We start from the raw sequence: 23,622 nt of genomic DNA on the forward strand, positions 1-23,622 counted from the left end.
AGCACTCGCGTAGGTTAGCTCCGCCTCTTCTCTCCAATCTAGAAGTTTGCAACCCGGAGCTGAGGCGGAGGCGTCAGTTTCGCTCCGGCCTGGGCGGAACTGAGAGGGACGGCGGAGGCGGAAGTGGCGGCCCGCGGGCTGGAGAAGGGTCTGGCCCCGGAAGGAGGAGGAGACCCTGAAAAGAAAACAGCAACAAACAGCTGCTGTGAGAGAGGGGAACAAAATGGCGGCGCCGAAAGGGAGCCTCTGGGTCAGGGCCCAACTGGGGCTCCCGCCGCTGCTGCTGCTGACCATGGCCCTGGCCGGAGGCTTGGGGACTGCTGCGGCCGAAGCGTTTGACTCGGTCTTGGGTGATACGGCGTCTTGCCACCGGGTCTGTCAGTTGACCTACCCCTTGCACACCTACCCCAAGGTAGGGCGCGTCTGAAGCGGGCTGCAACACTTCCCTGGCCGCCTATCTCTCCTCTCTCCCTCATCTCTGTGGGCTCTGGGAACCTGGCGATTGAATCCATCATTCAGCCGCTGCCTCCCACCTGTGTAGCGCTTGTTTTCCATCTTAATCACACCCGCACACCGCTCCTGCTGAAATTAGCGGAAGTTTGTGCTGCACCCACCCTGTAATGGGCTGGGGGACACAAGGATGAAAAAGATCCGACCCCTTTCCTCAGGAAGCTTGCGGAGCGTCAGGGGAGACTAGTATCCTAAGCGGGAGGAGGATGCTGATTATTAGCGCGAGTCCTCACCTTTGAGGAGCGGGAAGAATAGGGGCGGGGGGCAGAAGCAGATGCGCAAGCCCACAAAAGGTTACTTCGTAAACCTAGTTTACTGAGCATCTCTCTGGGCCGGAGCCCCCAGCCTGCCTCTTCCGGGAGTCAGACTGGACAATTCCACTGTGGTATGAAATATATTAAGTTAGCCCGAGGAGTTGTGAGACGCACCGGAAGGGCTTTCCATCTGTGTTGAATTACTGTGTGCTTGGCACTGCCATTAGGGACTAGGATGGCTTAGAGAAGAAACAGAAGGATGTGCATTGAAAGAATTGACGGTTTACTGCAGAAGACGGGATTCGTGGAGTAAAGAAATGAGGCCGCCCCATAGGTGGAAAGGGGTGGGTCACAGCTTAGGGAGAGGAGTGACCCTGCTTCCACTCCCTGCCCCTCCGCAGGTGCTGCCTTTCTTGTGGTTCCGTTCTACTTCTCAAGTTGTTTTCCAGCTTCTTGCGAACTCTTTACTCAGCATTCTAGATCGCGTGGTGACTCCTCCACCCTTCCTGTATGCAGGGGTGGGCAAAAGGAGGTTTACAGTTGTGACTGCAAGAAACAGTGTTTATTCTTGTATTATTATTTATTTATCAATTATTTGTATTATGTAAACCTACTTTTGCCTACCCCTGTATAGTTTGGTAATAAGTTTTTCCCACCCCACTGCCTGTATTTATAAGAGATTTTGTTGACGTTGCTTGTCTCCTTGTTTTTCCTTCATCTCTATGCAGTTGGCTTAACCGTGTGGCTAGCCCTTTCTGCTCTCTCAAACTACAAAGTAACCGCGAGGACAGGTCCAGGGAAATTAGGATGTAACTTATGGCAAGTGTTTTCAGGTCTCTGAAATGAAAAGTTCTAAATGCTTTCACTTCCCATATGCCTGTTTACATTTTACATTACGTGAGAATTGGCAGTTTTCAAGACAAAGTGTGGGGCAATAGTATTACCTAAATTTTCAGTCAGAGACTCATATAGCTAGAGAGAGAAATGAGAAATTCTGACTTCCAGACTTAAATCAATGTAGAATGCCCTGAATACATTATTTTCTTCTCTCATCTAAGAGGATTGTATGAGGAAACTCATTAATATTGATTTGGCCTGGTTTGGAGTGGAGACTTACTTTGTGCCATTTGACTGTTTGGTTTTGGGTTTTTTGTTTTTGTGTTTTGACATTTCCTAGAACATTTGTAGTATGAACCAGAATCTTGGGAGAATAAATAATTCAAAAGGATAAACATTCTGTAACTTAGAGGTATTTTTATAATATCCACTACTTCCTAAAAATATCTGTAACATCTCTAAGCCATTTTTAGTTATTCTTTAAAGTTGTTCTCACCAGGAACTCTAAATCATCTGGCTCCCTGTAAGTCCTGGACTTAACATTTTTTCTGTCTACCCTCTGTTAGCTAGTATGAGAGATTTATACACATTATTCCTAATTCTCACAACTACCCTGCAAAGTAGGGTTTTACAATTGAGGAAATTGAGGCTCTGAAAGGTTAAGTAACTTGCCCAAGGTCACATAGCCAAGAACTAGTGGAGTAGTTGGAATTCAGCCTTAAAACTGGCTACACTATATTGCCTGTTATTAATAAAGTTGCAGTAAAAATAACTAATTTACTTATTTCCTTGATTTCTGTTGGTCCTCCTCCTAATTACTGTGCTTTGCAGTTCAGGAAAAAGCAATGTGTTATATGAGGAATGAATTTAGATAAGTTGACAAGCTCCACATAGCCTCTCTTGGTCTGGTATTTGTAGCTGGTGAAGAGATCTCATTTTCATGACTTATTTTCAGAATTATTTGTTGTTTGAAAAGTACAGTACTTAACTGTTGGTAAGCAGTTGTTTTAAAGTTATTATAGTTTACCTTTTAACTTCCCTTAAAAGTACAGTTGCATGATTTGCATGGATCCAAATATAAGAGACATGCTTATGTTAACAAAGTTAACTAGATCCAGCCTGATCATTTTTGTATATGGCTCTGGAACCAGACAAATCTAAACCCGGGCTCCATCCGCAGCTCCACTTTTACTGTCTGTGTGGCCTTGCTGATCACTTAACTTCTAACTTCATTTTGTCAGCTGTAGAAAAAAACCCTTACACCCTGCAGAGCTAGTGTAAAGATTAAAAATAATATATGTGGCATTTCAGCACAGTGCCTAACACACGTCAATAGTTGTTTCTTCTATTGTACGTGTATGTCATTAAACCAGTTTGGTGTGTGTATTATTAATAGTGTTGAATAATGAATATAGTTAGCTTGACTCAGCTTAGGATATAAAAATGTGTATAATTATTTAGCTGGTGTTCTGTTTGGTGGGGAGGACCATCTCCTTGTGCTCTAAATCAGAGGAACTATATTATAAACACTTGACAGTCATTTGGGATACATGGGGCATGAATTATTACTTGGAGTAGTAATATTATCTAGACCATGAAACATGTACTTGAAACAGGATATGATTCTTCATAACTACCTATTGAGTGCCTACTCTGTGCTGAGTTTTATGTCAGATGTTAAGTGTTAGTGCAGTACCTGGCACGTTGTGGGTGCTCATTAAGTATATTACTGATGTTATGTCTACTTATTAAGTAGTATAACAATATTAATGGTATTGTGAATATAAAATGTATAATCCTTATATTCAAGATTGACATTAAGAGTAGTGTCTCTGTTTTATAACTAAGAAAACAGAGGCTCTGAGAGATTTTGGTTGCTTGCCTGAGGTTGTACAAAGTAAGTGGTGAGGCTCAGCTGCCGTGCTGTACATATTCTCTTCTGAAAATGGTACTCGGGGGCTTATTGAATCGATTTAATAGAAGAAAACATACCTGAGAATGAAATGGCATTCAGTAAAGCTCATACTATTGAGCTTGTGCCTCCTCTGTGCTATATAAGGAAATACGTGGTGCTCCAAAGACATGAGAATTCTTTTGTTGTTGTACAGAGGCTGCAAAGCTACTCAGGTATGAAGTTTATTTTAATTGCTAAAATTCTTTCAATTTCACCTAAACTAAACAACAGATGCAACTTGAACTGAGGTCCAAAAATGTGCTATCTGAAAGCTGTATAATGACTTTCGCTTAATATTAGACTGTAGCCATTTATTCCTAGTGGATGGCTGCTGCTACAGCAGTTTTACTAACCCTCTGCTGGAAAGAAATGCATGCCTTTGTGTTCTGTTGGTTGCTAGCTGGCATATACACATGCCGTTTCCTTCCTCATTAGGTGCCTGCTGGTTTGTACACAGTGGATCACACAGTAAGTTGAGGGGGCTCCCCCACATGTACTGGTTTGTTTCAAATACTATATGTATTTCATTGAAGGAAAGCCTGTTGAAGACATTGTCATTAATCTTACTAAGCAACTAACATTTTCCAGTAATGAAGAATATATCCTACCTTGAGCTCAAACTCATATACAATGATGCCTGTGATGTTTTCTATTTTAAAACTATTATTATTAACACTACAACCATTTATTGAACACCTTCTATGTCCCAGGCACTGTGCTAGGAATAGCTAGCTATCTCCAGCATTATTGAGGGCATTGGAGATAATAATTTATACCTATTATCTCCTTTTATGATGAGAAAAACTGAGGTTTAGCTAGGTAAAGTAATTTGTGTTGGGTCACTCACCTGAAAGGTTTTAATCCAGATCTGGCTAATTCCATTGGCTTTATCATATGGCACACTATCGCTCTTGTGTTTTTAGTTAAGCCAAGTTTTTAAAAATCTTTCATGTAAGCATTTTTGTAGATGTACACCTTACTTTGTGGGGATCTTTATAGCACTATCTGCCATGTGAAGCTAATCATGATGCTTTTCCCGATAAGCTTGATGACTTGTATAAATATTTATGTGGCAGAAGTATTGGTACTAAAGCACTTGCTTACTCATTTCTATTTATGTTGTTAAAGTTCTGATTATATCATTTTTTATTTGCAATTTTTTCTGTGAAATATAGGAAAAGAGTGATTTTACCTACTAGGCTTCCTTCTTGGATATCACTTTAAAGACAAGAAACTAAAACCTCTTTATATAGCAAAGGTCTTGGGTATTACCTGGCTCCTATCATTTTTCTTTCAGTTGTAAATTTTTTTATTGGACAGTTTATAATAAACCCTACTAACTTTGCTTTCTTTTGACCTATTTTCCCCGAGGGAAATACACTGTTTTTTGGTAACGCTCCCTGTTCTTGAACTCTCTAGGAAGAGGAGCTGTACGCCTGTCAGAGAGGCTGCAGGCTGTTTTCAATTTGCCAGTTTGTGGATGATGGAATCGAGTTAAATCGGACCAAATTGGAATGTGAATCTGGTAAGATCATACACTGATGACATCAGCAGTATAGAACATTGGTATTATACACTTTTAATATACATTGAGTTGTATTATACTTTTAATATATTTTCCTTAGGAAATGACAAGCATGATATTGAAGCTAATGATTTAGAGTATTTTAATTATTATGATGTTAGAGTTTTAGTAGATGCTACTAGAAATTTCATGGGCTTCAAATTTCATGTATTTTTTGAGACAGTTGAGACAGTGTTGTTTTGTGCTGTGGATGGGACACCTTTGTTTAAGCAAGTACTTGGTTTAGACAAATGCAGTAGTAATTACCCTTCTCATAATTCATTGCTTCCTTTTCCATGAATAGTATAATTTTCCTAAGCCTTTCAGTCATAGGCTAGTTGACCTAGCTCCTAGTTTTTTTAACTGAATCAGGCCTTTGACTCAGTATTTAATAGTGTATTCTTTTGTGGGTCATGCCAGTAAAAGAAGTAACCAGAGTCTTTGTCATCTCTTAAACCACTACACTTGCTTTTTGCTGAAAGAGATGTGTTTAATAGAAAAAACCTGTAATTAGGACAAAATGACATTTAACTTTTTAAAGAACTGTAATGGAATTTTCTCCATTCATTACCGTACACGGTTTATTCATTCAGTGGAGCAGCAGGTGTCTTTCTCCCTATCACTAAGCCACGACTAACATCCAGCCTTCGTGGTATCATAACCTTATTTTTCCTGGCTCAGTCTCCTAACTGGCCATCTCCGTATGTGCATAAATTTGGTTCAGTTTGTTGTCTAGCACCTTTAAAAAGTGTATCACAAACACATGACTGGGTTGGAAAGAAAAATAAGATTGTTGTAGTGGTGAAGTGCTCTATCACAAGAAGATGGGTCTGGTGAACTAAATGCAGAGAGTTCAGCTGGTAGAGACCCATTTCAACTCTAGAATCCTGTGGTAGAACATTTTCTAAGTTCCATTTTCTCAGAACTTAGGGTATTAGACTAACTGCTTTTCTTTGCTTTGCTATGTGAATACCCTTGCTTCTCAACTAAGTGACCCAGTTTTGAATGGTGTATACATATTATACAAATATGTATTTGTATAAATCACTAAAATATATTATTTTGTTCAACCCCATGAAGTAGGTGGTTATATTTCCATTGTACATATGTAAGTCAACAGTCAGAGGTTAAACAGTCAGTCTAGGGCACATACACAGCCAACAAATGATAGAGCCAAAACTCAGGTTACCTGTTCAATGATTTTGCCTGTTCAGTGCTTTTTCCACTATGCAAACCTTACCTATGAGGCTCCCTTTTTATGAATGTCATCATACTGTCAGAATTTGAGTATGTAATTAATAGATTTATAACTGAAGCATTGGACTTGCGGGAGATAAAAGGGGTTTTATTAAAATAATACATTTGCTACTTTTACCAAATTTGGAAATGCATATTGATGATATGCTTTTTAAATAATGAGAAATTTCTTCGTAAACTATGAACTCCCTTTTTTATCTTCCCCCCTTTTCTTTCTCTCTCTCTCTCTCTCGTAATTTGACTGTTTTTCTCTTTCAGCATGTACAGAAGCATATTCCCAATCTGATGAGCAATATGCTTGCCATCTTGGTTGCCAGAATCAGCTGCCATTTGCTGAATTGAGACAAGAACAAGTACGAAACGAAACTGCCTTTTAAAATTGCCTTCTTAGATTATACTCACTTGTATTGAAATATTTGTCACCTGCACGATCCTATTTTAGTGTTACATTTTATCATCAGCAAATTATGTTTGCAAATATAAAATATCAATTATATTTTTATATAGTGCTTTACTGTTAAAAGATATATTCATATACATAATTTTGGTTTTTTTCTCATGGTCTACTGAAGATACTTTCCTCCTTTTACATACAAAAAAACTGAGGCTCAGGGAAATTGATGGCTCAGAGGCCCTTTTTTTTTTTTTAAATCCCAAAGGCAATTATCTTAATTCACATCATCATCAGTATTACTAAATTAACTTCCAAGCTATTTTCCCACTATAACCCCCTCTAGTTTATCTTTTAGTCTGTGTCCAAACATTTATTTTCTAAATGGAAATCTCATCATGTCATACTTCTGTCTTACATAGTTGTTCCCCATTATACACAGGTTTAAGTTCAAACCACTTATCTCAACCTGCTCCTGATAACCTCTCCTATATCATCTGTTACAATTCCCTACCCCTCATACACTATATTTTCTAAACATATTGGGAAAAGTTCCTTAATTTTATTAACTTTTGCATGGAAAATATAGCCACATGATACAAAACTCAAAAGGTAAAATGAGTAAATGGTGACATGTCTTCTACTCCTATATGTCCTGTCCCCCATTGAAGTAGGCAGTCACTAATATAGATATAGTTTATGCATACACAAGGATGCATGCATCCTTTCTTTTAAAATTAAAAGTAGACATTATGAATGTCTACTCTTTTTTCACTACATAATACTTCATCGTATGGATGTATCATTTATTTACGCATTCCGTTATTTGGGACATGTAGATTATTTCTAATCTTTTCATTTAAAAATGATATTGCGTATTTTGCACATGTATGAGTCAGAATTGGAGGGAAGATGATATCAGTTAGTGTTATGTCTCTAGAGTAGTGTGTGTGTGTGTGTGTGTGTGTGTGTTGGTGTGTTTGGCCTATAGATAATTCTCTCACCCTGCCCTGTTATCCAATGTCTCACATTTTATACTTTTTTTTTCATTGATTTTTTTCCATTGATGTTCATAATGGCATGATTTATTTTATTTGAAAGATGAGAATGGTATGATTTATCCCTTTCCCTTATATCTCTTGAGGACTTGTTAGTCCTTATTTAACCAAATCTCACAATTCTCCTTATTTTTAGACCTGATTCAAAAGCCTTTTATTCTGATACAGGTGACAAGTAGCTTATAAATATTTTTGGTGGCAAATTAAAGAGATTTTCCGCTTTATCATAGTCCATTTGCGTATATAACTAAGCATTTAATGGGAATGATTATTGTAGATTCATTTAATTCTTTTTTTAGTATATTTTATTGATTATGCTATTACAGTTGTCCCATCTTTTTTCTCCCCTTTTCCTCTTCCACTACTCCTCCTTCCAGCATTCCTCCCTTAGTTCATGTCCATGGATTGTCCATGTAAGTTCGTTGGCTTCTCCATTTCCTATACTATTCTTAACCTCCCCCTGTCTATTTCCTACGTACCAAATTAAACTTCTTATTCCCTGTACCTTTTCCTTGATTCTGCCTACTCTCCCTCTCCGCTGATAACACTCCATGTGATCTTCATTTCTAGGATTGTGTTCCTGTTCTAGCGTTTGCTTAATTTGTTTTTGTTTTTTAGGTTCAGTTGTTGGTAGTTGTGAGTTTGTTGTGATTTTACGGTTCATATTTTGGGTCTTCTTCTTTTTCTTAGATAAGTCTCTTTAACATTTCATGTAATAATGGCTTGGTGATGATGAACTCCTTTAGCTTTATCTCATCTGGGAAACACTTTATCTGTCCTTCCATTGTAAATGATAGCTTTGCTGGATAGAGTAATCTTGGATGTAGGTCCTTGCCTTTCATGACTTCAAATACTTCTTGCCAGCCCCTTCTTGCCTGCAAGGTCTCTTTTAAGAAATCAGCTGATGGTCTTATGGGAACTCCTTTGTAGGTAACTCTCTCCTTTCCTCTTGCTGCTTTTAAGATTCTCTCTTTATCTTTCATCTTGGGTAATGTAATTATGATGTGTCTTGCTGTGTGCTCCTCTTTGGGTCCAACTACTTTGGGACTCGGAGTTTCCTGGACTTCCTGGAAGTCTATGTCTATGTCCTTTGTCAGACTGGGGAAGTTTTCCTTCATTGTTTTTTCAAATAAGTTTTCAATTTCTAGCTGCTGTTCTTCTCCTTCTGGCACCCCTGTGATTGAGATGTTGGAACATTTAAAGTTGTCCTGGAGGTTCCTAAGCCTCTCCTCATTTTTTTGAATTCTTGTTTCTTCATTGTTTCAGTTGAATGTTTATTTTTTTCCTTCTGTTTCAAACCATTGATTTGAGTCCCAGATTCCTTTTCTTCACTGTTTGTTCCCTGTATATTTTCCTTCATTTCACTTTGTATAACCTTTACTGCTTCCTTTATTTTGTGACCATACTCAACTATTTCTTTGAGCATTCTGATTACCATTGTTTTGAACGCTATATCTGATAGGTTGTTCTATCTCCTCATTGTTTAGTTCTTTTTCTGGAGTTTTGATCTGTTCTGTCATTTGAGCCATTTTTCTTTGTCTTTGCATACCTGTTACATTGTAAGGGGTAGAGCCTTGGGTATTCCCCAGGGCAGGGCAACCCACTTCACTGTGTTATGGTGCTGTATGTGGGGGAGGGGTCAGAGAGGGAATAATGCTGCTTTCTTGGCTCTGGCTAGCTTTCAGTCACTTCCCCTACTACCCATGAGGGAATTGTGCCCTCTCAGGTGCTGCCCTTGTGATTCCTGGGTGGGTGGATTTGTGTACATTCTAGGACCTGTGGGCCCCTCCAGTAGACTCTCCTGTTAGACTGGCAGTTTCTCCTGCTGCTGCAACCCCCACAGGTTGGTTTTTTGTTTTTTTTGTTTTTAAGATTTTACTTATTTTTAGGGAGAGGGTAAGGGATCGAGAAAAAGAGAAACATCAATGTGTGGTTGCCTCTCACGTGGCCCTCACTGGGGACCTGGCCCACAACCCAGGCATGTGCCCTGACTGGGAATCAACCTGGCAACCCTTTGGTTTACAGCCTGTGCTCAATCCACTGAGCTGCACCAGCCAGGGCACCCCCACAGGTTTTTATAGCCAGAGGCTTTGAAGCTTTCTCTTCCTGTGCTGGAACGCTGGGTTGGCAGTCTATCTTACTCCCCAGTTCTTCCTCCTGGTTTATCTGCCACTTGAATGTGGGACCTCCTGGTCCACCAGCTACCACCTTGCTATGCATCCTGTCTGCCCCTGCTGCCTGTCTCCACTCCTCCTCCAGTCTGGATAAATGTTTCTTCTTTAACTCCTTGGTTGTTGGACTTCCATACAGTTTGATTTTCTAGCAGTTCTGGTTGCTGTTGTTTTTAAATTAGTTGTTATCCTTCTTTCATTTATACGAGAAAGCAAAGCAGCATATCCACCTGTACCTCTATCTTGGCTGAAAGAGTCACTTAATTCTTTTTTTTTTTTTTTTTAATTGTTGCAGTATAATTTTCTGTCTTTTACTCCCATCCCAACCCACCTACCCAGAGTCACTTAATTCTTTATACCCTAACCCAATGAGGATTTGGAGAATCTTGGTTATGTTGCTGTCTTGAATATGCATATATGAACAATAATTATATATGTATAAAATTTAATTTTTTTTTAAAGCTCATGTCCCTGATGCCAAAAATGCATCTGCTGTTCCCTCTGACTCTGGTAAGGTCATTCTGGAGTGACATGATGGACTCTGCACAGAGCTTCATAACCTCTTCATGGACTTTTTATCTTCAAGCCGATGATGGAAAGATAGTTATATTCCAGGTAACACCTGTGCTTCATATATTCTTCTAAATACCAACAAGAATAGATGGGTATGTCTTAAATGAATGTCTTGGCATAGAGTTGTGTATTCAGTCACTTACAAATACTTACCATCCAGTAATATTCATTTGGTCTAATGGAAACTTCGGGCATCACAACATGTTGTGACTTACCCTTCCTTCTGCCCGTTGGAAGCCTGTCTAAAGGCCATCAGTCCTTATCTAATAAGAACTGCCTTCTAAGTTTTGTAGTGGTTAAACTGATAAAATGAAACCTCTAGATATGAGAGATAAGAATAATTAGTATACTTTGAATATAAGTAGTGGCATGTATTTACATCATATGTGGATATTAGAGAAAAGCAATATGATGTAATTTTTGGTTATTTTTAGTTAGTGCTTTTCCTCATAACTCTTGTTAAGAGCTTGTCGAAGAAGTATGTTGCCTCCTAGAGAGGTAACTTCTCCTACCTCATTATTTACCATGTGATGTGATAATAATAGTAGCTATTTTTGAAGGTTCTTATATACTAAGGATTTACATATTTCATCTCAAATCTTCAGACAACTTCATGAAGTTGTATTATCTCTATTTCATTGATGAGGAAACTGAGTCTATAACTTGTTTAAGGTCACCCTGCCCATAAGTAACAAAAATAGGCTTCAAACTCAGGTCCTTTAGTTCCAAGGCCCACATACCACTTTACCATACTGTCCTCCTTTCAATTCCATAGTTAAATTCCTTAAGTTGACCCGTCCACAAATTCTGTTGTGGTACTTTCTCTCAGATAATAATTGAAGTGTGAACCTTTACTTTGTGAATGGCTCACTGAAAGGCTACTATATGATTTGTAATACTATCCTGAGCCTTGATTATCTAATAAGTAAAACACAGAAGGAATCTCTTCAAATTCATGACTAAATTTTATATCCTAAAGCTACTTAAGTTAAAGCATAAGCTGCCTCTGAGAGCGGAGTCCTCATTCATCCCTAATTAGATGTGAGATCAACCTGAGTGCAGCTAGGGTGGAGAAGCCCCCGCTTCGGGGGTCAGTGCTGCATGTGAAGTATGGAGTATTTAGCTGTGATTTATGAGTTACTCCTACTGACAGAAGAATGGAATGTTTTAGTTGAGAAAAAAAGAGAGATAATAAGTGTTTAGCCAAAAATGTTGTCAGTCTGCTAAATTATTCCTGATCAACTAGAATTAGAACTCATTCTTGCAGGGTATGATATTTAATGCAGTATGTTATAATTTGTCCTTTTTTCTAGTTTTTAAAAGGGTTGTCAGGAAGTTTAAATACTTGATGCCAGAAATCTGTCTGTTTCTTTGCAAGGCATTGGATCTGATATTTAGGAAGTGCAATTAAAATATATTGTGGTTAATGTGTTTTATTTTTTATACCATACTTCTGTTACTTTTTCTCAATTTGAATGTTTATAGAGATAATGTGTTACAGAACTTGCTACTGAGAAAGGCTTAAGAAGTACAAATGGCTTAATTGCTTTCATTATCATTTTAGTCTAAGCCAGAAATCCAGTATTCACCACAGTTGGAGCAGGAGCCTACAAATTTGAAAGAATCATCGCTAAGCAAAATGTCCTGTAAGTTTTATTTGAAGCAGCTTAGGATAAAAACATTAGCAGTCAGCCCTGGCTTGTGTGGATCAGTGGGTTGAGCACTGGCCTGCAAACTGATAGGTCACCAATTGGATTCCTGGTCAGGGTTCATGTTTCTCTCCCTTTCCTTCTCCCTCCCCCTCTCTCTAAAAATAAATAGATAAAAATATTAAAAGTAAAAAATATTTTCAAATCTGGTTGTGATAGAATTGGTTGTGTGATTGCTTTTACAGCAGTGGAAGATGAACAAATAATTTTTAAAGTAGTGATTCTCAAACTTTAATGTGCATTAGGATCTAGAGAGTTCATTAAAAACAGATTTCTGATATCCACATCCAAAGTTTCCAATTTACCAGATGTGGGACAGACCTGAGATTTGCATTTCTAACAAGTTCAAAAATCTCATTGATGTGCTGGTCTGCGGACTACACTCTGAGAACCACTATTCTGAAACCATTTAGTTTTCTTTGAAGGATGTTGTGAGCATAAGCCAATGAAATATTCTGATACATCCCAATAAAGCAACCAAATAGTAAAACTGCCCTGAAAGTGTGATATCCTATTCTCTTTATACTTACAAAAAGTGAATTTTAACTCATGGAAATATAAAACATTAAGCTAAAGCTGACCTTACCTCTAGTTCATATTTTATTTTAGATACTGATTAAATTAACTTTCTAATTATTTTGCTGGGTGGATAATGACAGCACACAAGACCATCTTTAACTTTACATTAGAAGAAACCAAATTCTGTTGTTCAACCCCACTTGTAATTAAACCAAAAGCGTTAATATCAGTGAGCATTTGAAAACAAAATAGGAAATCTTTAATGTAGTGGAATATCCAGTTGGTTTTTGATGTGTCACAGGAATGTGCATTCATTACCAAATGTATGAGATTATACTTATAAAAATAGCTGAACATCTGTAAAGTGTATAGATCTAGAAGTAGTCATCCGAGACTGTCTTTTGGAGTATAGAATAGCATAAACATGTACTTGTTATTTCAGCAGATCTACAAATGAGAAGTTCACAAGAACACAGGAACTATCTTGAAGATGGAGAAAATGATGGCTTTTTAAGATGCCTCTCTCTGTATGTATTCTTCTTTATTAATGAATATAGGAGATAAAATCTGACTTATATCAGAGAGATACATTCCTTTTTATTATTTTAAAATTTTATTAGCTGATCAAAAGTAAAAAATTTTACCTTTTCCCTCCAAAACTTGTACTTTGGATATTTTAGTTTGTTTAAAAAGTAACATGCATACTACTTTAATAAAACCCAAGCATGTAGTTTTTTTTCACAGTACAAAAGCTGTCTTGTTAGGATTCTTTGATTTATGTTAAGAAATGTGCTTCTCCAGCTATTTAAATTAAATATATGTTAATGGTTTGAGGACCAGATTTTTGTTTTTAGCTGCATGGACACACAAGAGGCTAGGGGAGTTTGATAAAGGCGATAGGTTAAGGAGGGCGTGTGTTGTATGCTAAGGAGTATCCGCGGTATGCCAGGGAGTCAGTCATAAGGCTGGCAGGGGAAAGTGGGCAGGCAGAGTTGGGGATACCTCATGTCCTCCTAGGAAGGAATATCAAGCCTTCTGAGGGTGAAGAGATTTTTATCAATGTATGTGTGCTTCCATTCCTCCATGAAGTTATGATATGAGCTCCCCCTGCCACCCTCAATATCCCCTACCACCCAAAAAAAGAAAAAGAAAGACAGTGGGTCTTAACACTTATTGGTAACTATTTACTCTCTCAAATACCAGGCCAAGCACTTGAGTAGAACGTGTACAAGTGCTTGCCCTCACCATCTCACACTACAGTAATCCAAACTGCATGCTTCCTGTGATTTCTTATGATAGAAATAGTTTCTTGAGAGGTTTTATCAGATATCAGTAGGGTCATATTGGGATCTAGAAATTAGTGCCTTTTACTGAGCATAGTCTTTAAAGACTGGGTGAGAAAAAGAGGATTTAACTTTAAATGTTTTCTTTCTTCCCTTTCTAAACCTGCTTTTGATCTCGTGCAAAAAAATTGGCAGTTTTTCCCCCTCCAAAGTTACAATTTATTCTCAGTACTTCACTACCTGGCATCTTATTTGTGTTATTGCTCTTTAACATTTTGTCATTATATTTTATATTGTTCATTTAAATCTAACATTTTAAAAGTAATGTTGTAAATGTTTAACTTAGGAAGCAACTAACTTTATAATTAGATATTTAATTTTATGAAGCTTCTGTGCACAAACATGAATTACTATAATAATATCCTACATTTAAATAAAAAAGATTTGTTTTTAAGTTGCTTTTCCCCTCAGTGATCTCATTTGACTAGTTTAGTGAACCTTGTGATAAGTAGGTAGATCAGAGAGGTGAGTCAACTATCCCCAAGGTTGTATATCAACTGTGTTAAAATTCAAACGTTTTCTAATTCTGCCTCTTCTAATCATCCTGTTCTGCCATAGCTGTCTGCTTTGTAAAGGGTCATGATTTTCCATGATTACCTGCAAGATCACCTAGCTAATCAGTGGAACTGGTCTTCTGATTCTTACTGTAGTACTTCTTTGTATTATATCACATAGTTGTTAGAAAGTTACCCTTGACCTCCACAGTGGAAATTGAGCTCACACTCATTTTTCACTTGCTATTTCTTTTTAGAGAGTCTATGATGTGCCAGGCACTGCATTAAGGACTTGAAACCTAAGAAAAGATGTTCAGTCTCTGCCTGTATGGAATTCTCAGGTTTAGTATTATAGATACAGGCACGCAAATGGTGAACAGAACAATAATTATTGCCACATACTATACATACACACATACCTCTCATAGATAGAGTACAAGGAGTACTAAGTCTGTCAGAGGTTTTAGTGGGAGAATTTGCAGAGGAGATAAAAATGTCTTAAATAATGGTTAGAGATTTTTGCTAGTTGTATTACATTTATTTAAGAGATTTGACCAGAGTTCCGGCCAAGATGGAGGCATGGGTAGAAACCCTTCACTTCCTTGCACAATCAAAAGGAGGATAACAACCAATCTAAAATCAATAAACAACCAGAAGTGCCAGAAAAATCAAACTGCATGGAACTCCAACAACCAAGGAATTAAAGAAAAAGTCAGCCAGAACAACCACACCAGTAAGAGCCCGTGTAGCAGGGTGGCAGACCACAGGCAGAGCTGGCGGAAGGTGAAACTGAGACTCAGAGCTGACTGAGGACTACCGCGGGGGTTGCATCAGTGGGAGAAACTCCCAGTCTCACAGGAGAGTCTGTTGGAAAGTGTGCTAGAGCCCAGCAGGCAAGCTGCATTGTTCCCTCTCTGACCCCTCCCCCACAGGCAGCACAGCAGCATGCAGCAAGGAGGGTTGCCCTGCCCAGGTGAGTACCTAAGGCCCCACCCTCTTAAAACTTATCAGGGACCCCAAGCAAAGAAATAGGACCCAAATGAAAGAACAGCAAAACCTCAGAGAGCTATGCAATGAGGAGATAGCCAACCTGTCTGGTGGAGAATTTAAAGCCCTGGTAATCAAAATGAGCTTGGTCAAAAAGTGAAAAAAACAAATGAAAAATACCCAAAATGAAATAAAGCAAAATATTCAGGCAACCAACAATGACAGGAAGAAAACCAGGACTCAGATCAACAATTTGGAACAAAAGGAAGAAATAAATATCCAACAGGAACAGAATGAAGAAGCAAGAATTCAAAAAAATGAAGAGAGACTTACAAACCTTTGGGACAACCTGAAATGTTCCAATATGTGAATTATAGGGGTGCCAGAAGGAGAACAACAACAGCTAGAAATTGAAAACTTATTTGAACAATTAATGAAGGAAAACTTCCCCAACCTTGCAAAGGAAAAAGACTTCCAGGAATCCCAGAGAGTCCCAAAAAAGTTGGACCTGAGGAGGAACACACCAAGGCACATCATAATTACATTACCCAAGATGAAAGATAAAGAGAGAATCTTAAAAGCAGCACAAGGAAAGGAGAGAATTACCTACAAAAGAGTTCCCATAAGACCATCAGCTGATTTCTCAAAAGAAACCTTCCAGGCAAGAAGTATTCCAAGTCATGAAAGGCAAGGACCTACATCCCAGATTGCTCTATCCAGCAAAGCTATCATTTAGAATGGAAGGGCAGATAAAGTGCTTCCCAGATAAGGTCAAGTTAAAGGAGTTCATCATCACCAAGCCATTATTATATGAAATGTTAAAGGCACTTATCTAAGAAAAAGAAGATAATACAAACAGTAAAATGATAACTAACTCAACTATCAACAAATGAACCTAAAAGAAAAGACAACAAAAACTAAGCAAACAACCAGAACAGGAACAGAATCAGAGAAATGGACATCATGTGGAGGGATTTCGGTGGGGAGGAGGGTGGGAGGTATGGGGGAGGGAAGGGTACAGGGAAGAAGAAGCATAATTAGCAGGCATAAAATGGTATAGGAAACAGAACTCAAAGAACTTACATATACAACCCATGGACATGAACTGGGGGGGGTGCTGGAGGGTTGGGGGTACAGGGTGGAGCGGGGATAAAGGGGAGAAAACTGTAACAGCATAATCAAAAAATTAAAAAAAAAAAGATTTGACCAAACCACATAGACAGCTAGAAAGGAACAAGAAAGTAATCATGTTTAATATCAGGAAGAGGCCTCTGAAGGATAGAGGATAACTTCAGAGAACTTTTGTAAGTCAGGTAAGAAGTTAAGAGGTCTCAACTAGGGCAGTGGATGAATACAGGAAATGATGGAGATAGTTGAGGTTCTTGTAGGATTGTTGTAGAGATTGGAGAAGTAGATTGACCATAAAATGAGCTCTACTTCTCTGACTTAACAGTTGTGACTGGAATCCAGATGTCAAATATATCCTCATTTCATGAAGGGAATTCCTTATTAGCCAGGTTAGGGCTCAAATATGTAAATTGGGGGGGTTCATTAAAAACATTTTTTACTCCATTGTCTTTATAAATTGGAATACCTAAAGCATCATATAGGAGTTCCCTGCTTTTAGATGCAATGCATTTTCTGAAGTCGGCCTCTTTTGCTAAGAGACAAACAGTGATGTGTGCTTTTTCCTTAGCGTGGTCAGGTGTTAGCCGGCCATTGAGTGAATGGGTTATGGTGGTAACTTCGTATCTTTTATTAAGCACTGTTGGGTGAGCACGGACTTATTCCTGTTCTTGGAATCTTAATCTATACTTTAGCAAACAATAGGTCAATTACAGAAAAAAAAACTTTGGTTGCTGATTGTTGTAGCTGGCTTTCTACATGAAGATATTTTAATCATAAGAAATGTAACCATATCTTTACTAGCATAGGATGTAATGGATACAGAATGCCTCATAATAGATGTACTCTTGTAAATTGAACAAGTAAGTTAATTGTGGCTGATTGAGTATTTGAAATATTCTAGAGAAGCTAGCTTCTGGAATTGTGTTGTGAATCCCTTTATAAAAAATGATAATTGTATAATTTACCTATGTTATACCTTAATCTTGGAATATTAGGTTTTCTTAAAGCAAGTATTGTAATATTTTGCAAAACAATATATGACATTTTTATAGCAGTGTGTAATTTATAGGACACTTTCGTCTGCCTTATCTCATTTAGTAATTTAAGAATACCCTTGACAGTATTTGCTTTAATTTTATACATTTAACAAGAAGCCAGTATGACTGATTTGCAAATTATAAAAGTTACATAACCATGCTTCAGAAGCTTGAGAAACAGAGGGAAGGACTTCACACCAGCCTGATATAATACCTGTTACACTTTTTCCTTCTATAAGTGTGTTTTTCAGATTACTGTATTTTGCTGTGTGTAATGTGTTCCAGTGTGTAAGGCACACCCACATTTTCGTGCGCATTATATATGGGATTATTATCCCATTAACAGACCCATGGTATGTACTCATTACCCCCGTGTATGATGCACATCCTTGTTTTTCCCTCCGAAATTTGGGCACAAAAGTGCACTTATACATGGCAAAATACAGGAGTTTTAAAGGTAGTAACCATGAAGTTTTAATTATGTTATTAAACTAAGTACATATAGCTGGTTGCCTTTAATTATTAAGAATCTCCTATTTCTTATATTATGAAATTTTAACATGACTGATTTTATTTATTTTATTTTTATTTATTTATTTATTTTTCATTTTTTCAGTAACTCGGGGTGGATTTTGACCACAACTCTTGTCCTCTCCGTGATGGTGTTGCTCTGGATTTGCTGTGCAACTGTTGCTACAGCTGTGGAGCAGTATGTTCCCTCTGAGGTCAGTTCAGTTCTACCACGCCGTTTGAACACTGCGCCCTATGCACGGTCATTTTAAATGCCTATTCGTTTAACTAGAAAAACAAGGCCTCTTTACTAATGATAGAGTGAGAAAAGATTTGGTGGTTTTAAGCACACACCTGGGTGTTGGCAGAAATGAAAAATTACAGGTTTGCAATACAGGAGTCACTGTTCTGGTTTTCCGCAGAGCTGACTACCATAGTTACCTATATGTTGGCCGGTTTGAGTAAAGCAGTTCTCCTAGTTCTTTGAAGTTGAGAAGCACCTACTGCCATCAGTTTCTGAGGTGATATTTAAGAAAGAAGACTTGTAGAACCACTTGAAATTTTTAATTGTCACAAATTTGAAAGAGTAATTGCTGCTTTAGAAGCAGCAAGACTAAAGTGTGTAATTTTGAGTTCATTTGTTCTGGTACCTAACCTTTGAGACAGGTGGAAAACCATTGTGACTTCCTTGATAATTAAAATTCAGTTCACCCAAGAAACATGATTTGTAAAGTTGAGGTTTTTTTTGGGGAAAAAGTCTATAATTTGATGATTTGATTTAGCCTTCAAGGAAAGAAGGTTACTTATGTAACTAAATATGGGGTGATAATGTCTGTTGACCTCAACTCCAAGTGAGAGAGACTTAGTTGTGCCTCGAAAGTACAATGAAAAAGAGTGAAAAGAAGAAAGGAGGGAAAGTAAATAGAATCTAGTAATAAGTAGTTGTCATGTGCCTGGCATGGCAGTTGAACAGTTTTATCTAAATAGGCTATAAAGATATGTTTTAATATAAGATTTATACATGAATAGTTAAGTAATTTTTTCTTAATGAGATATGTGATACAAGCAGCTAGTAACTGGGACAGGATAATGTTGGTAACATTTATATAGATCTTTACAATTTACAAAGTATTTTCATATATCTTACATGTCTGCAGTACTCTACAGCAGGTTTTATTACCCATTTATAGATGATGATTAAGCAGGCTTACAAGATCTAGTTAACCTTGGTGAGATTGCACAGCAATGAAAGTATTGAGGCTAGAATTAGTTCTTGTCTTTGGATTCACAATACCTGTGGTTTTCTTTTTCCTGTATACTATTTTTCCTGTGGCTGATAAGGATTTTAAGTGGCACAAATAATAAATGTATGAAGTGTTAAGGAAAGCAGACACCATGTGCTGGGATTGTTAAATATTGCGTTTAGATAATGTGGACTTGACTTGAATTTGGAAAAATGGGTAGGTGTCGGTTAGCAGATAGAGGAAAATGGACAGTTTTCCCAGGTACAGACAAGAATAGCTGATTATCAGGGAAGTACTGTAAGGAACTGACTTGACTGAAAGAACTTAAATTAGGCTAAACCAAGAAGATAATGGATCGGGAGTTGAAATATCAGAGATTGCGTAAATTTCTGTAAAATCCATCTACTTGTGATAAAAATGTAATGATGAAATGCTCTTGCTACACTCCTTACCTATGTTATTTTTAGTTCTGATGTCCATATTTTAGTCATTTATTATTTCTAAAAAATGAAATTACCCATCTTATGTAGGATTGCTTTTGCCTATTAGTTCCTTAAAGTTATCCCATACACTTTAAATTCTATGGCAACACCTACAAACCTATGGTAATAAATCTTTGTTGACCTTTCACTGTGTGGCACTTTATTCCTTCCTTTGTATACTATTAGCCCAACTTCTTCTCCTTACCCTTTGGCTGTGTGGTTTTTTGTTTTTGTTATTTTTAGATGCACATAGAGATTGGTCTGGTTATTGCCAGGAAAACCTGGATGGCTGGCCTCAGGTGAAATTCACTTTGATAAATCACCACAACCTGAATTCTGGTCCCCAGGCCAATGGACTAATTTGAGCACTTTCTACTAGGCACTGTTTTAACTGAATTAGCTCATTTAGTCTTTTCACTAATTCTGTGAGGTGGCTGATATTATTATCCCCATTTTCCAGATAAGAAAACCGAGAGAGAGAGTTTATAATTGCCCCAGTGTCACATACCAGTAGGTGGTAGAACCAGAATGTGGACCCAGGTAGCCTGACTGCAAAGCCAGTACCCTCAAGTTTCTTTAGTTATCTGGGCATCGTAAGTAGGGGCGACTTATGTGACTCCTGTCAGGAGCTGATCTCCTGTATGCCTTCTGACACTAGGAAGATGAATACCACCGGGACCACATGGTTCCTGTTTTTGAGCCAGGATGCTCCACCTCTCTCTTCTCCAAATAGGTCTTAGAGGGGCATTTCTTAGGTTTTCCTCTCTTACCTCCTCACTTGACTTAGGGAAGTGACCTCCTCTTCTGTTGTTCTTTAGACATACTAATGCCTCATTATGGTTTTGATTACATCTTACAGATTTGAGGATCTTTCCTTCCCTTTCAGGTGACTCTTCTTCCTTTTCCTTTTAGGTATCTCTGCTTGATAATTTTGTTTTGATTGTATAGTTTTCATTCTGTCCGAAATTCTCTCCCCTTATTTTCAAATTCTTTGGGGAACACCTCACTTTTCCCATGCATGCCCCCTCAACACCTGTGGTCCTAAAGCCTAAGGCATCTCAACTGTGGTTTAGAAAAGATTTTAAGTAACTTATTCAAGATTATATAACTGGTTAGTGGCAGAGCCAGGCCTAAAGCTCAAATATTATTTACTAATTAAATTCATTTTTTAGCTTTTAGAAGTGTTATGTATAACAAATTAAATCTTCCTCATTTCCAGATAAACCATAGCCAAAAGTTTTTAAAATTTCATCTTCTATTTCTTTATTTTATCAGCTTTAGACATTAGCTAATGTCTTCCCACTGAAGGACGAGGAATTAATTAGTTCCCTTACACTGTCTCCCACCTCACCTCCATCTCTTCACTTCCATGTTGATGTTTGAGATCATTCTAACAGTTCTTGGTTACTGTTTCAGTATCTATAAAGATTTTATTTATTTACTTTTAGAAAGACAGAAAGGGAGGAAGAAAGAGGGAGAGAAACATCGATGCTTGGGAGATACATCAGTCAGTTGTCTCTCACATGCCTCCAGCCAGGTACCTGGCATGCAACCCAGGCATGTGCTGTTGGTGACCTTTCAGTCCTCAATCCACTGAGCCATGCCAGCCAGGGCATCAAGGTCTTTAAATGTTGCTGAGTAGTGCTGTGAAAGTTTTTCTTTCACAGTCCCCCAAAGCAAATTACCATGTGTTGATCCTGGGTTTTAAGGAGGCCATACCATGTCAGATCCATGTTCAGTCCAGCGACCACTGAATATGTCTGGAAGATATTCTTACTGGAAAAGTATAAGGTACTGGGCCATTTCCTTATTGCAGGATAGTTGTTGCCTTGAAATGGTAGGTAGCAAACTGTACCTGAAACACGAAACAAAGAAGCAGCTATCACTACAGCCACTTTTGAAATATTTTTAGCACCCCAAAAAGAAAATTCATACTCTGTGGTAGTTCACTCCCCATTTCCTCCCAAGCATCACCACTACCACCCCTAGTTGGCCTCTTAAACTTAGCATGATATTTTCAAGGTTCATTCATGTTGTGGCATGTATCAGTATTGATGGATACTGAAAACCTTGAAAGTGCTCTTTATTTAACATCTTTTAAATGCACCTTTCCACCATTAAGTAGTTCTGTGTAGTTCTCGCTCTATATTTGGTCACTTGCCTTCTCGATAAGGCCAGCACTTCAGTTTTTAACTCATGATTCAGAGATGCATTGCTGTAGGAGTTTACAACAAAATCTTTTTCATTTCATAGCAAATACTTTTCACTTTACTTTTCTGCCTTTAGGAGACAACCCTACATCTAAATAGGCCTACTTCCTAAAGATACTAGACATTATCATTTTGCTCCAATGAGTTTTATGACAGTTGCAGTGACTGTTATGCTTTCATTCTTTTGTTTTATTATCTTCTTGGATTTGATAGTAATAATTTTAAGGAGCTTTTATGTGTTTGTGAAGACCTTTCTGTCAGTGTTAAAATATTTCTTGTAAGTTTTTTGTTGCCAAAGCCTTTTAAATAGCACATATTTTTCAAATGCATTAAATTAAAATATTTAGTAGCAGAGAAACTTACTCCAAATCATTTGATAACTTGTTGGAGAGCTAAGATTTTAAAAGGAATTAATCGCTTAAAGAATCAAACATCCCAAATCGGTGCTCTTAGTATGACCACATTAACTTCATTTAAACCTGAGCAGCTTTTCTTGACACCCACTTGTTATGCTTCTAAATATTTTAAGTTGGAACATGTGGAAAAGCTTTCTTTGGCCAGCACTGGCAGCTGAATCACCCATCTGTAAAGCACTTTGATTAAAAGCATTCCTCATTCTTGAGGATAGTTATAGATTTTACTTATTTATTTTTTACAAACTACCCACAAATTAAATTATTTGGAGACTTACTTAATGATGTTTCTAGTTATCCAAATTCTAAGATGCATTGATTTTCTTTTGCAGAAGCTGAGCATCTATGGTGACTTGGAATTTGTGAATGAACAAAAGCTGAACCGATACCCAGCTGCTTCTCTTGTGGTTGTTAGATCTCAAGCTGAAGACCATGAAGAAGCAGGGCCTCTACCTGCAAAAATGAACCTTGCTCATTCAGAAATCTAAGCTTCTCCTCTTTTTCCAAGAAAAGTGTAATAGATACCTAAAGTTCCGTTTCTCGTAGGGCTTTTACGATTGGTCTCATTGGATATAGGGCTTAAAAATCAGTATAAAATGAAAATAAAATTACCCAAATCTGAGAAGGCTGTATTTGCTATAACTTTACCTGTAATTTTGTTCTAGTAATTTGAGATGGATATTTGGGATTGAATTTTTATTTTAATCTCTGTAGCTACTTTATTATTTGCATTGTTTTGGGGGGTTTTGTTTTGTTTTGTTTTGTTTTTAGCTAAATTCTATGAGCTGATCATTGTTTCCCCACCTCTCACCATGATACCATCAGTCACTTTAGTTAATAAGCTGAATACTCAGTAGGATATGATGCTTTTGCTCAGAAATGGCCCATACCCTGTAATTTGAAATTTAGCAGGAAATGCCCTCACACTACATTTTCAGTTGTATTGAACTGAAATCATTAAAATTTTATTTGAATAA

At 37.6% G+C, this 23,622-nt stretch overlaps 1 protein-coding gene across 2 annotated transcripts; it reads left to right on the forward strand.

Moving 5' to 3' along the window:
• The first annotated feature begins 78 nt into the window (after positions 1 to 78).
• Positions 79 to 23,622, forward strand: TMEM59 (transmembrane protein 59). 2 transcript variants are annotated; one of them, XM_045856849.1, is made up of 8 exons: positions 79 to 412; positions 4,975 to 5,080; positions 6,635 to 6,729; positions 10,459 to 10,611; positions 12,134 to 12,215; positions 13,240 to 13,324; positions 18,403 to 18,511; positions 22,978 to 23,622. In XM_045856849.1, exons 1-8 carry the CDS (start codon positions 224 to 226, stop codon positions 23,131 to 23,133), a joined length of 975 nt encoding a protein of 324 aa, XP_045712805.1. In that variant the 5' UTR covers positions 79 to 223; the 3' UTR covers positions 23,134 to 23,622. The 2 variants fall into 2 exon arrangements, with proteins under 2 accessions (XP_045712805.1, XP_045712812.1); XM_045856856.1 differs by having other exon boundaries at positions 80 to 412; positions 13,243 to 13,324.

This window comes from Phyllostomus hastatus, unplaced genomic scaffold, assembly GCF_019186645.2.
Source record: "Phyllostomus hastatus isolate PE091 unplaced genomic scaffold, TTU_PhHast_1.1 phas_contig_147, whole genome shotgun sequence".
NCBI classification, from domain to species: domain Eukaryota; kingdom Metazoa; phylum Chordata; class Mammalia; order Chiroptera; family Phyllostomidae; genus Phyllostomus; species Phyllostomus hastatus.